Source organism: Colletotrichum tamarilloi (assembly GCF_030869305.1).
Source record: "Colletotrichum tamarilloi strain Tom-12 chromosome Unknown Scaffold_30.1, whole genome shotgun sequence".
NCBI lineage: Eukaryota > Fungi > Ascomycota > Sordariomycetes > Glomerellales > Glomerellaceae > Colletotrichum > Colletotrichum tamarilloi.
Genome location: NW_026849413.1, coordinates 320,006 through 334,322, shown reverse-complemented (window position 1 = coordinate 334,322; position 14,317 = coordinate 320,006). Strand labels below are relative to the sequence as shown.

The following is a 14,317-nucleotide window of genomic DNA, read 5'->3' as shown; positions in this document are numbered from 1 at the left end:
TATTAAAAGCATATCTTCTCCCGGCAGATTCGGTTCGGCCGTTGCTCGACCAGCCAGATCCTCTGCCTGTGAATAAAAGCTCCCCTGTAACCCGTCTGCGCCAGCTCGTAACACATCCATGGGACCTCAAGGTGACGCAAAGGCTTTCAAAACAAACCTTTGCGCCCCCGTTTCTCTCGCTCTTCAAACCCAAGTTTCCGCCTGTTGAAGACAATGACCAGAGCCCCCGACTTCATCGCAGTGGCGGCGGCGCGCGCATCCTCGTTTCCCCCTTTTCGGGGGAGCGGCGGCGGCGATCGTGGTGGGAGCCCCTTAACCCTCTCAGCATTTTCTGCTTTGCTGTAAAAAGAAGCCCAAGACCGTAGCAATGCAGCTTGTGTCTTATGCGGACTGCTGCTGTTGCTGCTGCTGGTAGTTGTAGGCGACGTATGCGAGGACGCCACCGACGAGGAGAACGGCGTACAGGCCGATGCCGAAGCCGGGGCTCTCGGTGCTGGAAGCTGAGCTGCTGGCGGCAACCTGCTTCTTGGGGGCAGGGTCTCCGGGCTGTAGAAAGGGGGGAAGTCAGCACGCTTGCTTTCTGCAGCTCGGACGTTGCGCGCGCGATCGCGGTAACATAAGAATCATTGCTTTGACTCACCTGGCGCTTCAGGTCACCGAGGTACAATTGGTCCAGGGTCTCGCGGGCCTCGTCGCTGTGTCCGACATCCTCGAAAGCCTCGGTGGCATCCTGACCACCGACGTCAAGAAGAACCTCCTCGCCACCGCTGTCAAGGAAAAAGAGGTCAGTTGGAGGTACTCGTCGAGAGAAATTGGAATCCTTAGGAGGAGGGGTACTGGCGCGAGAGTGGCGGGAGGCAGAAGCAGGTCTAGCTAAGTACTTACGGGTGCTCGTCGACGAACTTGGTGCAGTCGTAGATCTTGTCGTGGATGACCATGTAGATGTCCTTCTTGGTGTTGTGCTCAGCAACATCCTGGTAGGTGAGTTCGACAGCGCCCATTGTGACTGGTTTGTGTGTAGAGAGACGGTAAAGGATTGTTGTTGGTAAACGTGGCTCCTATTTTTTCTTCCTTCCTTGTTTATCGGAGGGGTGGGAAGTTTGTTGAGGGTCCTTGCTGATTCGGCTAGGATTCGGTGTGAAGAATTCGATTCGGTTTGCGCAACACAGAGCGGAAGGAAAGAATCGCAGGCGGAAAAGTTTGGCTTTGGGGATGAGATTAGGTGAGAGAGGAAGGGGAGGTTTTTTGGTGCAGGAGGAAGTAAGGAAAAAGGAATCGGACGAGAAGGAGGTCCCTCGGATGTTGTTGAGCCCGTTCACACTGCTTTATCGCGGGACCCCGTTAAAAATCGGGGGGGGGGGAAAGCACAGCACTTTGCGGACTGGGACTGACAGCTGATGGAAGCTTCCGCTGGGACCAAGCGGTCACTACCTGTGGACACCTCACAACAGTACTGGGCTTGGTACTAGCAGTCCGCTCAGGGGTGGACGGTGTCTTGAGCCAATGAAAAAAGAAGAAATTAGTGCACAGTTGCCGTGATTCGCTGGAGTGAATGTGGGCCGGGAATACTTAAGAGAGGCACCACAGTAAGGCAGGCGGCAGCACAAGGAAGAAGGTGCGATTTCAAAGGGGGGAGCCAATTTAGCTGGCGGAACTTGGTACCTTGTAGAGTCAGGACACTACCTGAGTAGGCAAGTAAGGTATTACCGGTAGGTATGTGACAATGGAAAGGACCCGACTACTTCCACAAGTTCCATGGCCTTCTTGCTTAGACCAGAGAGGAGAAGCTCGCCGGCCTCCTTCTCGGCATCGCACTCGGGTAGTTGAACCCCAGCCAGACAGACATTTGACACCCTTCCAAGGCTGCCACCGTTTGACGCATAGCTCACACCCTGTTCACATACCCCAAGTTCTCACATTCAGGCCAAGGTAATTCGTATACTCGAGTCTCACTCACCTACAACACCCGCGTCGATTTGCCATAGCCATCAACCGGAACCAAGGACCTTGGGCCAAGGCAAAACTGCCTTTCCTGGACCAGCCACGTCTTCCTTCGCTTCACCCCGCCCGTTGATACTCCCAAAGCGAATTGTCGAGTCAGGGCTCCCGCTGCAAAACTTAAACACTCGCCGCTTAGTACCAGGGGTTACTTCGTACCTAGTCTTCCACCTCTTTACCGCCCCCAGCTTCCGCGGTCGATCGACACTTTGAGAAAGAAAGAGAGCACGTTGCTAGCTCGTTTCGAAACGCATGGCCCCTCCAATCCTCCAACGGGGCGGAATCACATCGGTGTCCGCTACCGAAGCGGTTCTATTATGCAAAATGCCCTTCTACGCAGTATTCGGTACAGCTTGTATAACAGGAATCTTGGAAGAAAACGACTGCAACGTCCCCCCAAGCACACCGAGTGTCTCTGTGTACTCTCCACAAGGGTCCGGCACGGCCTCTCGTCTTCGGGGTCAAATTCCCCAGTTATTCGTGTTCGTAAACTCGCATTGCCAATCGCTGCTGCTTCCCACGCCTTCTCGTGGTTCACCAACAGCCCGACTGCAACACCAAGTCCCGCAAATGCCCACACGTACCGCTGCAAGGTCATTGTTCCCAAATCCCGCTTCCATGGGGAACGCATACCGTCCCCCACCCTTGCCATCTGCGCCGTTCCCTCCCCTCGTCGTCAATCGACTCAATACTGACGCTATCGTTCCGTCGGATCTTGCCTTATCTCGCCGTTCCGCGGGGTTTCCTGGGCTGGACTAGGTGAATTAGCCTGGCTCTCCGAGCTGGGAGTCTGGACTGGACCAGCTGGGGCACACACGTACGGGATACACTACTACACTGCATATCTGTACTTCGCATCTGTGACATCGCAAATAAAGGGCCGCTCACACACACGCGCACACACACTTCGGACGGACTGATCACTGACCATTAAAAGAGTCCGGATCCCACGGAGCATACGGGCAGTCCAATTCCTCCAACGGAACATTACCTCAGCTATCATGAACTCACGAAATACAAAAGAGAGAGAGGCCAGCATCAACTTTCCTTGATTCCCCGAACGACACGTTTTCCTGACGTATGGAACCTATCGAGTGTCCAATTCCGCCGTACGGATATTTCCCCCCAATCCCGCAACCCACCCTTCGGGAAATTCGGGATGATGCCGAGGCAGTCCCGTGCGGTCTCCGGCCTCCGGTATCGTCATTCCCCTTGAACTCCCTCCCGAGTGCCAGGCTTCCCACCTGTAACTTGGTATGAGCCCAAAAGGCGGGGAACGCGCGGGGTAACAAGATTGAGATTCAGGCCTCAGCTCTTGACTCTTTTTAGATGATCGGCTGCGATAGCTCTCTTCATTATGGGCGGTCGTGAAGATGTCATCGCGATATGTTACCCGATTAGGTAATATCCGCCGGTTCGATTGACAATTCCGTCTACCACACATTTCCTCCTCTATTTTCTAGACGGTTGCTGCAATGGACAACCTGATGGCCCGAAAGCTAAAAGGGGTAATTCAGTTGCATTCTTTATCTGCTAAATATCCTTCAGTCTCTCTGTCGGGGCAAGAAGTGATTTCCGCAGTCTATTTTTGTCGACACCCTTCCCAGGATCACACGTGGGAATGAAGCATACGTCCTTACCAAGGTACTTCTTTGCACTGGAGACCCTCCTGACAGCAAAAGTGATGTGTTGGTAAAGAAAGCTTTTTAAACCATTCCTAGCTTTGGCATGCTGAATGCACCAGTCGAGCAAACACTCTATATGTAGCCCTTAACAATCAAAAGACTCTCTCTTTCTGTCCTTCTTCCCCCACTCTCTCTTTATTTCCGGCCACCGCCAATATCCTGGCCCAGCCTGTACGAGGTAATCTTGTCCCACTCAATCTTCTGCCTCGTCACCGGCAGCTGTCGTCGCAGCCCCTTGAACGCGCCCTCGCTCAGGCTCGTGAACCCCCTGTTGAGCTCCTCCTGGTACTTCTTCTCCGACGCCGCAATCTCCTTGACGATGCCCGCGCCCGTGCCCGATGACACCGACGCTTGGCTGGGCCGGTTCGTGAGCAGCCTGACGTTGCCGTCTTCGTAGTAGTGCACGTCGACCTTGACGGAGCCCTCGAGGGCCTCGGAGGAGGGGTCGAAGGTGTACACTGATCGCCATCGGCCGTTCCTGATAGTAATCCCATGGGTTAGTACATGCACCCGCGGCGGTGGGGAACGCTTAGGGAAGAGCGCTGTAGGGGTATCACGTACCAGAAGTTGTTGGGAGAGTACTTGTTCGAGACGATTATGACGGCAACCTTGGAATCGTTCTCGGTGGGGTAGACGCCGTACGCGGCGTTGGGGAAGTGTTCCTGGACATAGGGGCTGAGGCTCTTCAACGTCGACTTGCTGTTCACGTAGCTCTTTCTCAGCATCACTGTCCTCATCTTGTTGTCTCGATTCCCGTCAAAAAAAAAAACCTACATCAAGTCCGAGTTGGCGCTCTCCAAAACGTAGCTCTGCACGTTGCTCGCCTTCTGTGTGGTGTGGTCAAAGGAGAAGCTCGTGGAGCTCTCCACGTCAAAGTATTGGCCGTCGCCGAGCGAGCTGTGCGCGCTAACAATGACCTGCTGGCTTCCGCCTGGCAGCTTCACCGTGACGAACTGCTCCTCGTTGTACTTTTCAAACGCCGGCTCGAGGCTGGACACGATCTCGGGGTCCGATACGGTGAGCGACTTGATATCTTTGCGACGGTGTTAGCAGTTCGTTCGGAGCTGTCGGCCCATTCGTCTTCGTGGCAGAATTGGGGGTTAGGGTAGGCAAGTGCGGTTTACCTGCAATAACATCTGCGAGCTTCAATCGAGGTCAGCTTGGGGTGCGGTTCGCGACGTCATGCGCGTCGTAAGGGGATGGAGCTCGAGGCAAGTGGGAAGGTACCTCGCCTGGGGGAGCACCCTCCACGAAGGAGGACACGGTCTCGACTTGGGACATTGTGAGGTTGCAATCTAGTGCGGCGAAAAGAGTCAAAGGTTCTAGTCGCGCAATCGGTCTGTCGTTGAGTCGGTGACGATTGCGGCTGTACGGAGTAAATGGAGAGCTGTCTGCCTCTCTCGAACGTTGAAACGTAATGCGGGGCAGTTGGAGGCGGGACATGGGGAGGGGCGGATTGGCTGGGAAAGGGGGTTAATTGTTAGCGCGGGACCTCCACTTAAGCTGAAGGAAGTGGACTCATGGTGTACTTCCCCATCACGAAGCGAACATGTCAACGGGTTCGCTGCTACCTGCATCCAATTCATATCCAAAGCTAGCAGAACATTACTTATGAAGTTGTATGGCATGTCATTAAGGGTATGTGCTATGTTTTGAATTTTATTCTTCTTTATTTTCCCTATCACTCCTGGTCCCCTACCAAGTCTCAATAATCCAGAACCCGCTTAATATTGTCATAAACCCCTGAGATACGTTAGAAATCGTTGCAGCATTTATCATGGGGAGGAGGCAACACTTACTTGCAACATCAGGGATGTTGAACTTCTCATAAAGCAACGGGGTGTGAATGCTCCATCCAGCAACTCTTGCAACCGGTGCCTCCAGCCTCAAAAAGGTATCAGGATCCTCCTGGATCGTGGCAGCAACCTCAGCACCGATACCGGCATTCACCATCGCTTCGTGCACCACGATGCAGTGGCCTGTCTTGCGCACGCTCTGGAATACCGTCTCCTTATCCCAGGGGTACAGCGTTCTAAGATCGATGAGCTCAACAGAGATGCCCAGCTCCTCTTCGGCCTTTTGTATGGCCGACATGCAAGTATACAGCGGCTGTCCGTACGAGATAATCGTCACGTCCTTGCCCTCCTTCAGCACCTCCGCCTTGGACAACGGCAGCGTGTACGCTCCCGCGGGCACCTGCTCGACGGCCGCGCGGTACAGAATCTTGGGCTCCATGAAGATGCACGGGTCGTTGCTGCGGATGGCCGCCAGCAACAGACCCTTGGCTTGTAGAGGTGACCGTGGCATAATCACCCGCAGACCGGGGATGTGCGTGAACAAGCTCTCGGGCGACTGAGAGTGATAGAGGGCGCCGTGGCCGACGCCGCCGCAGGGCATGCGTACCGTCAGACCACCAACGCTCCGGCCACAGGCGCCGTCCCTGTATCGGTACTTGGCCGCCTCGTTGACGAGCTGGTCAAAGGCCGGGTAGACGTAGTCGGCAAATTGTATCTCAGCAACCGGCCGCATACCCTCCGCGGCCGCGCCAATGGCGAAGCCCATGATGCCCTGTTCCGTCAATGGCGTGTTGAAGATGCGGTCGGCACCGTACGTCTCTGCCAGCTTCATCGTGCACCGAAAGACGCCGCCAAAGGCAACGTCCTCGCCAAAAACCATGACGGAGTCGTCCTCAGCCAGGGCGATGGAGAGAGCATCGTTGATGGCTTGAAACAGGTTCATCTTCTTTGTCGTGCCATCGCGCACCTCCGCCGGTAATTCGGCCGTGCCGAGAGCAGTTTGTGAAGAGTGCGCGAGGAGTGACGTTGTCGCGTAGTCCACGGGTATGTTGAGCTTTGCATTGGGCGGGTGTGTCGAGTAGAGCCGGGGGCCCGTTGCAAGGGGTGGCAGAAGCTGCGTCGATACCGACGGCGCCAGCGCTCGCCGCAGTGGACGTAATGAAATTGACGACGACCTCATTATGAATGGTACAGAGAGAGATAGAAAACCCAAAGATCCCTTTTTGAGAAGCCAATGCCTTGTGGTTTGTGTGAGTTCTATTCGTAGAGATGAAGGGAATTGAAGGACGGGAGCCTGCTCAGACGAGGTAGGCCCTCGTTGCTAACCCGAAGGATGGCGGGTGATGTAAGTCAATCTTCGGCTTGCGACGGCGTTCGCGGGGTTGAAGCGGCTCCTGTCAGCCACAGACCCCTGCAGCCACTTAACGCCCTGATAAGGAGATACTGGGGACACTGGGGCCACTGGGACCAGAGCTCAAGGTCGATTGTTGCCCTGCCAACAGCCGATGCGCCAAAGCACCTCCAAAAACAAGGCAGGAGCAACTGGAATACGACATCTTGGTACCCTGGCACCAAGTGAAGGCCAACGGATACTTCGTACACGACGCAAACGTATTTCCCGCAAAACCGTGCCTTTTCTACCTAACCGTCAGGAATGTCATCCGAGTCGCAATCATTCCAGTGCAACGGCGACTAGGTCACTTTCACCCAACGAGGACGACATTTTGCGACAAAATAAGAGATGGCGCCCGGTGAATCTTCGAGACCGTCGTCGCATCGACCACGAGACTCATCGGGCAGGAAACACCACAACAAAAAACGACGATCACGCGCAGAAGGATCTAGACGACCGGCCACAGATTCTGGCGAAAGCAGGGACGAGAGAAGGTCACAGTCGCTGTCCGTGGATGCGTTAGCAAAGCTGAACCAGGATAACGTCAAGAGGCAAAAGAGAAGGGAAAAGAAAGAAAGAAGTGTGGGTGCTGGCAGACCATCGAGGGACGCCAATGCAGACGCAGACGCAGAGCGGCGGGAGAGACGGAGGGCACGACGCGAAGCAGCCTACAGAGATGCGCCCACAGAACGACCAAAACGGGTGCGGCGAGAGGTGGATACGGAGGCAGTCTACGAAAAGCCTAGGAGGGAACACAAGAACAAAAAGAAACGGGTGGTCAGTGGCGCGATTATGGAGGAGGGACGGTCAAGAGGCCACTTGAGAGGCGGAGGGTGGAACAGCTCTGACCACAGCTTCGAGAAGGAGTATCTCATGGAGGACCCTCCAAAACCCGTCAAGAAGCGGAAGAAGCTTTGTAGGTTGCTTTGAATCGGGAGCTGGAGATGTTGACTAACTGGCCATCAGGGATATGTCTCAGTGTCTCATTAGTGCTTCTCATCATCATCATTGTAGTGGCCGTGGTGGTCAGCAAGAACAATAACAAGAGCAGCAACACGAAAACGACCCTCGACGACGGAAATAAGGACAGCGTCCCGATGAAGTGGCGCGGCACTTACCTCGATCCGTGGTCATGGGATGACACAACCGATTTCAACGTCACATTCACGGACCAAATGGTCGGCGACCTGCCCGTCATGGGTCTCTATACCGACTGGGACGACTCGAAACGGGCAAACGACAAGGTGCCGGCGCTCAAAGACGCCTGGGGCTCCTACGGCTCGCGGCCCGCCCGCGGCGTCAACGTCGGCGGCTGGCTAAACCTCGAGCCCTTCATCACCCCTTCCCTCTTCAACTACGACTCCCGCCTCGGCATCATTGACGAGTACACGCTCTGCAAGCACCTCGGCACGAAGCAGACGGCCGAGGTCCTCGAGAAGCATTACTCGACTTTCGTCACCGAGTCCACCTTCAAGGAGATCGCCGACGCCGGCCTTGACCACGTCCGCATCCCCTTCAACTACTGGGCCGTCGAGGTCTACGACGGCGACCCCTACCTCTTCCGCACCTCGTGGCGCTACCTCCTCCGCGGCATTGAGTGGGCGCGCAAGTACGGCCTCCGTGTCAACCTTGACGTCCACGGCCTCCCGGGTAGTCAAAACGGCTGGAACCACTCGGGCCGTCAGGGCGCCATCGGCTGGCTCAATGGCACCGACGGCGCGACCAACGCCCAGCGCAGCCTGGATATGCACGACCGCCTCTCCAAGTTCTTCGCCCAGGACCGCTACAAGAACATCATTGCCTTTTACGGTCTCGCCAACGAGCCGCGCAACGTGGACCTCAACAACGCCGATGTGGTCTCGTGGACCGCGCAGGCCTACAAGCTCGTCAAGGGCAACGGCATCGGCGGCGTCGTGGTGTTCGGCGACGGATTCATGGGCCTGGCCAACTGGCAGGGGAAACTGACGGGCTACAGTGACCTCGCGCTCGACGTACATCAGTACGTCATTTTCAACACCGACCAAATCGTCTACACGCACAAGAAGAAGGTCGAGTACGCCTGCAGCGGGTGGACGGAGCAGACGGAGCAGTCGATGGACACCTCCACGGGCTACGGCCCCACGCTCTTCGCCGAGTGGTCCCAGGCCGACACGGACTGCGCCAAGCACCTGACCAACGTCGGCTGGGGCAATCGGTGGACGGGCACCTACAACACGGGCAACGCGACGACGTCGATCCTCGAGCCGCGGTGCCCGACCCAGGACTCCAAGTGCGACTGCGACACGGCCAACGGCGACGCGGGCGGCTTCAGCAGCGACTACAAGAAGTTCTTGCAAATGTTTGCCGAGGCGCAGATGCACTCGTTCGAAAAGGGGTGGGGGTGGTGGTACTGGACGTGGGACACGGAGAGCGCGCCGCTGTGGAGTTACAAAAAGGGCCTCGCGGCCGGGATCCTGCCGGCCAAGGCGTACGATCGGGACTTTGACTGCTCCGGGACCGTGCCGGACTTTGGGAGCTTGGCGGAGACCTACCGGATGTGAGAGGGAATGAAACGGACGGAAAAATGAGTCAACTTTCGGAAGTTCCGTACCGGAGGTCCGGAGGTGAGGTGCTTTGTGAGTGGGCCTAGTTGTGCGGCTCTGTTGACGACGTGCATTGTGTTGCCCGACGACATGCGTACCGGGGGTTTTATATGTGTGTGTTATCTTGCATGTAACGGGCGTTTTGTTTGTTTTTTAATTTCTCATCTTTATTGTTTTTCTTGTCATTTACCCCCTATTTTCGGAGGTCAAGAGTTCAGCAAACTGCATTTTCAAACCCAACGAAAGCGAGAAATATCGGTATACTAGAAAGAGTAGCGGGCTCATCATGATGATGATCATGTAAGTAAACAGAGGTACGAAGGAAAAGATGGGAAGGGGCCTCATGTATGATAATAACACTTATGGAGACTGCACATGATTTCACCTCCATCAGAGTAGATAGATAGAGGAAGAAGGAAGAAGGAAATGACGAAAAAATCACGGGTCATCGAGGATTATCTGACCTACCTGCCTCCTTGCACTGCCCCAAGTTGTTGGTGAGCTTCAGTATTGTAAATCATGGGCAATTAGTAGTGAACGTTTTAGATTACCAATCCTCATCGTAACTCCGTGGGATACTCAGCTTAAAGGATCTCCACGCCTCAAATCACAAATCAAAACACGTGGATTCCCTTACTCTCAATCCCATCTGAGCTAAGCCACCCCCAAAGGCCCCGATCGGCGAGCCGGCGCCGCGGGGAGAAATGGCCTAAATATTGTGTGTGGCAAGCAGTCAGAAAAATTGTCAATGCGCACAGACACTGGGCAGGAGACCAAGATAACGGTCTCGCCCGGCGCCGGGAAAAGCTGCCGACAATTCAATGTGACTGACAACCCTCTCGCGGCTTCGGCCCTCTACAAAAGAAGCGAAAGTGACAATCCAGTGTTTTTTTGCTGGGCATGCAACATGCGAAAGCGGGGATCGATCACCTCAAGAGCCCACATGCTGGGCAGTCTGAACTCTGAACCCATCTAGTCAGATCTCAAGATGGACAGAGTCGGAAGCTAGCCAAAGTATGATAGATGGGAGAGGACCACCAAGCTTATCGCGAATTCGCACGTCCTCTGCGAGTCTGTGGTCGGTGAACCATTCCATCGGGCCGCGTCTGACAGCCGTGGAGTGGAATTCCGCCAAGACGGGCTGGGTTTCTACTCAGCACCACATCTCGACGTATGTTGCTCGAACAGTCGACAGATCAAGGTTACAGGGCCAATTTTAGCACCTGTGACTCGTTGCAGGAGTGACAAGAGGTGGCAGGCGCCTCCTGTCTCAAATGATCCCAGGTTCCAGACGCCGAGGATCCCCCCGTCTCTTCCCGCTGCCGCCAGCTGAATGAGAAACCGCGACTTGTGAAATGTCTGGAATGAGCCAAAAAGGTCGTGGTGAATCTCGGCTCTTCCGACGTCATATCCATGACGGTTTATTTCCGAGAGAACCCCGTCCCTTCTATCACCCTTTCGGCCAACGTAAGTGCAGCCAAAAGATAATAACAATACTAATAAAATGTTAGCAATCGAAAACTCGCACGAACTAACGCCGAATAGCTCGAGACCCCTTCTCATTGGACCCTTCCATCCGCTCTCGCAAGAATAGGCTGTTGGCTCCGATGCAGAACTGGAAGATCCCCAAGGCGATGTAGGGTCCAACGCAGCGTCATCCATCCCACAGTTTTGTCCCCCATCCAGGGGGCTCTATGACACACCTGCATGCCCCTCTCCATCTCCTCTCCTCTCCTCTCCTCTCTTATTCCCTTTCGCCGCGATGACGAGATCCACCCTAGTCCGCGGTGTGCTTCCTCTCGAAAGAGCGAACCGCGTTCTGGGCTGAATAATCGTCGAGAAGTGCATGGGAAAAATTGCCAAACGGGTCGCGCCGTCTAGCCATCCGGTCGTCTTTGACTAATGCGTGTGAATGGATGCGGTGCCGATGGCGCGAGGTCCCCACTATCCCATCCACTTCGAGGTCCTCGCGCCTTTCTTTGCCTTGTTATCGGGAAAACTGCAAAATCCATGAAAAAGAGGTCCTCTCCCATGAACAGACTCGTCCCTTTCACTGTTTCTTCTTCTGCGTCTTTGAAACAATCGGAAGAGTTGCAGTGAGAGAGGAGCCGTTTCTCCCACTTCCAAATAAAAACCACTGCCCTGCACATACCTCCGTTCGCAGTAACGCCCAGCCCAGCAACAGACTGATCTGATCCTGTCACGATCCACACGACCGCTGGAACTCGGAACCAGGCCCATAATAACCACGCGGGATATCCGTACAAATATCCGACATCCGCAATCGGCCGACTACTGCGCCCTTGATATCAAGTCGTTATCAAGCGGCCCTGAGTAAGACCTAAGTTGGAGGAAAAAAAATTGTCGAGGATCGTTGCTGCTTTTCTCCCTTGCGGCGTCTGACGATAATCATGACGAACGAAGTCGAAAAAGACATTGAAAAGGCCGAGAGCCATTCATCAAATCAGGACGATGACAGCACCACAGTCCACGAGGACTCGGGCTTCGAGCCCATCCGCACGGGCGCCGCCGGTACACGGTCACTCCGTCAGTCAAGATCATTGACCCGGACGCGGTCACAAAACGGCTACAGCTGTGACGACTACCAAGAAGACGACAGCTCGCCAAGAGAACCGGAAAAGGACCAGTATGAAGTGACTTTCGAGGGCGGCGACAGCGATCCCATGAGTCCACGTAGTTTGGGCAAGGCGAGAAAGTGGCTCATTGTATCCATTGTATCGTGCGCGAGTTTTTGCGTGTAAGTGAAGTCAACCATCGACTCTGTAATGAGATGTTGACGTGCAAGACAGTACCGCTGCGAGCTCCATCTACACCTCGACGTATGCCCAGATGGATGCAGAATTCGGCAACTCCCGACTGGTGAGCACTATTGGCCTGTCAGTCTTTGTTCTCGGCATCAGCTTGGGCCCCATGTTCCTGAGCCCTCTCAGCGAGTTTTACGGACGCCGGCCCATCTATCTCGTCTCTTGGTCCATGTATGTCATCTGGATCATCCCGTCAGCAGTCGCCAAGAATATTGCAACTATGATCGTTGCCCGATTTTTCGACGGTTTGTCTGGCAGCGCCTTCCTCGCCGTATCCGGTGGCACAGTGAGTGACTTGTTTGCTCGTCATGAGCTCCAAGCCCCTATGCTCATGTACTCACTTGCTCCCTTCATCGGACCATGCATCGGCCCGTTGATTGGTGGCTTCGTCAACTACAACGCACACTGGAGATGGACTTACTATGTCATGATCATCTGGGCTTTTGCGCTTTTGGTCGCCATTGTCGTATTCGTTCCTGAGACTTATCGTGAGTGTCCATGGAGGGTGCGCCCTCAGACTAGCTTGTCAGAGCTGACTTTTTGCTTCCAGATCCGATCGTCCTGCGGACCAAGGCACGCAAGATCCGAAAAGAGACAGGTGACGAGCGGTGGAAGGCCCCTGTTGAGAACATGACCAAGTCCGTCATCAAGACAATTGGCATCTCCTTGATGCGTCCCTTCCAGCTCATTGCCTTTGAACCCATGGTCCTCAGCCTCGACATCTTCTCGGCCATTCTCTTGGGTATTCTGTACCTTTTCTTCGGCGCATTCCCCCTCGTCTTCACAACGATCCATGGCTTCAACCTGTGGCAAGTCGGTCTCACCTTCCTGGGCATCCTCGTGGGCATGTTCCTTGCCGCCGCGACGGACCCCTTGTGGCACCGTATCCGTAGTCGACTCATGGCCGACTTGGAAAAGGAGACGGGCGTCGAGGGTGCCAGCGAGCCAGAGTTCCGCCTTCCACCAGTCATCCTGGGAGCCTTCCTCTGTCCCATTGGCATCTTCTGGTTTGGTTGGAGTCTTCATGTGCACTGGATCATGCCCATCATTGGATCCTCCATTTTTGGAGCTGGGTAAGTTCACATTTCCCTTCGCACAGCATCGCACCCATCATCCAAAGTTGGAAAAAGGCCCGTGGTTCCGCAACATGCGCATCTTGCTGCCGTGACAAGACAACCCCGTGGTTGCTTTGAGCAGGCCATCTGCAGGCTTCTGCAGGTTCATGCGCTGGCGTGTGCTTTCGGCCGTTAGGCATGCTTTGTCAGGCTTCCACGGAGCGTGGGGTGGTGTTGTTTTCCCATCTTGTATGCAGGAGTATGCAACTGACCGTCTTGATGTGCCGCAGAACTCTCCTCGTCTTCACTGGGATCTTTACGTTTCTTGTAAGTGGAATATGTCCCGCCAGCTCCCCGCTTGTGGCGTTCCAGGGGTTTGGAATCAGTCTCAGGCCCGGAGGTTACACGGCAGGAATTGTGCTAAAGTTGGGGCTCACAGGTCGATGCTTATCCTTTATACGCCGCCTCGGCCCTCGCAAGTAATGCGTTTGTGCGATGCATGTTCGCTGGTGAGTTGCCCCGTGGCACTAACGCTCTCAACCACTCAGTTGGGAGGTGTCGTGTTTCGTTCGCGGTGCTGACTTGGACTTCCCTTTCAACAGCCGCATTCCCGTTGTTTGGAACGCAAATGTACAACAAGCTTGGATATTCTTGGGCTTCGTCACTGCTCGCCTTCTTGACGGTGGCCATGCTCCCGTTTCCATACATCTTCTTCAAGTATGGCAAGAAGATCAGAAGTCGTAGTCGGTTCGCCACGCGGGCGTGAGACAAGGCAGCAGAGGGCAGAAGTCCACAACGGACAAAAAGAAAGTTGACGAAGGTGACAATGCAACGAGAGATTCAGCGAAGGCCGGTGAAGGATCAGGCGTGGACGGCACCGCACAGACTTTCCGCATCGGTGTGGAGGACTAGCAAAGAGGCTGCCGGGCTGTGAATGGTTGACAGTGACCGCATGTCGCCTCGCTGCCGGTGTTGTTGGTCGT

At 54.9% G+C, this 14,317-nt stretch overlaps 4 protein-coding genes across 4 annotated transcripts; 2 read left to right on the top strand and 2 right to left on the bottom strand.

Moving 5' to 3' along the window:
- Window positions 1–381: 381 nt before the first annotated feature.
- Window positions 382–1,001, bottom strand: CTAM01_08585 (cytochrome b5; the record flags this gene model as incomplete). Its single annotated transcript, XM_060524605.1, has 3 exons — window positions 382–546; window positions 641–767; window positions 886–1,001. The coding sequence occupies 3 exons, from the start codon at window positions 999–1,001 to the stop codon at window positions 382–384; spliced, it is 408 nt and encodes a 135-aa protein (XP_060380824.1).
- A 2,817-nt stretch (window positions 1,002–3,818) lies between these two features.
- CTAM01_08584 (transketolase) lies at window positions 3,819–6,758 on the bottom strand (the record flags this gene model as incomplete). Its single annotated transcript, XM_060524604.1, has 6 exons — window positions 3,819–4,161; window positions 4,245–4,382; window positions 4,458–4,716; window positions 4,808–4,826; window positions 4,911–5,143; window positions 5,483–6,758. Coding segments are annotated over 6 exons (2,268 nt in total), but the record flags the coding sequence as incomplete, so codon positions are not given.
- Window positions 6,759–7,220: 462 nt separating this feature from the next.
- Window positions 7,221–9,412, top strand: CTAM01_08583 (beta-glucosidase 6; the record flags this gene model as incomplete). The annotated part of the gene is made up of 2 exons (XM_060524603.1): window positions 7,221–7,788; window positions 7,839–9,412. 2 exons carry the CDS (start codon window positions 7,221–7,223, stop codon window positions 9,410–9,412), a joined length of 2,142 nt encoding a protein of 713 aa, XP_060380822.1.
- A 2,453-nt stretch (window positions 9,413–11,865) lies between these two features.
- CTAM01_08582 (major facilitator superfamily transporter) lies at window positions 11,866–14,100 on the top strand (the record flags this gene model as incomplete). The annotated part of the gene is made up of 6 exons (XM_060524602.1): window positions 11,866–12,212; window positions 12,265–12,767; window positions 12,830–13,352; window positions 13,625–13,661; window positions 13,774–13,843; window positions 13,937–14,100. The coding sequence occupies 6 exons, from the start codon at window positions 11,866–11,868 to the stop codon at window positions 14,098–14,100; spliced, it is 1,644 nt and encodes a 547-aa protein (XP_060380821.1).
- Between the last annotated feature and the right edge of the window lie 217 nt (window positions 14,101–14,317).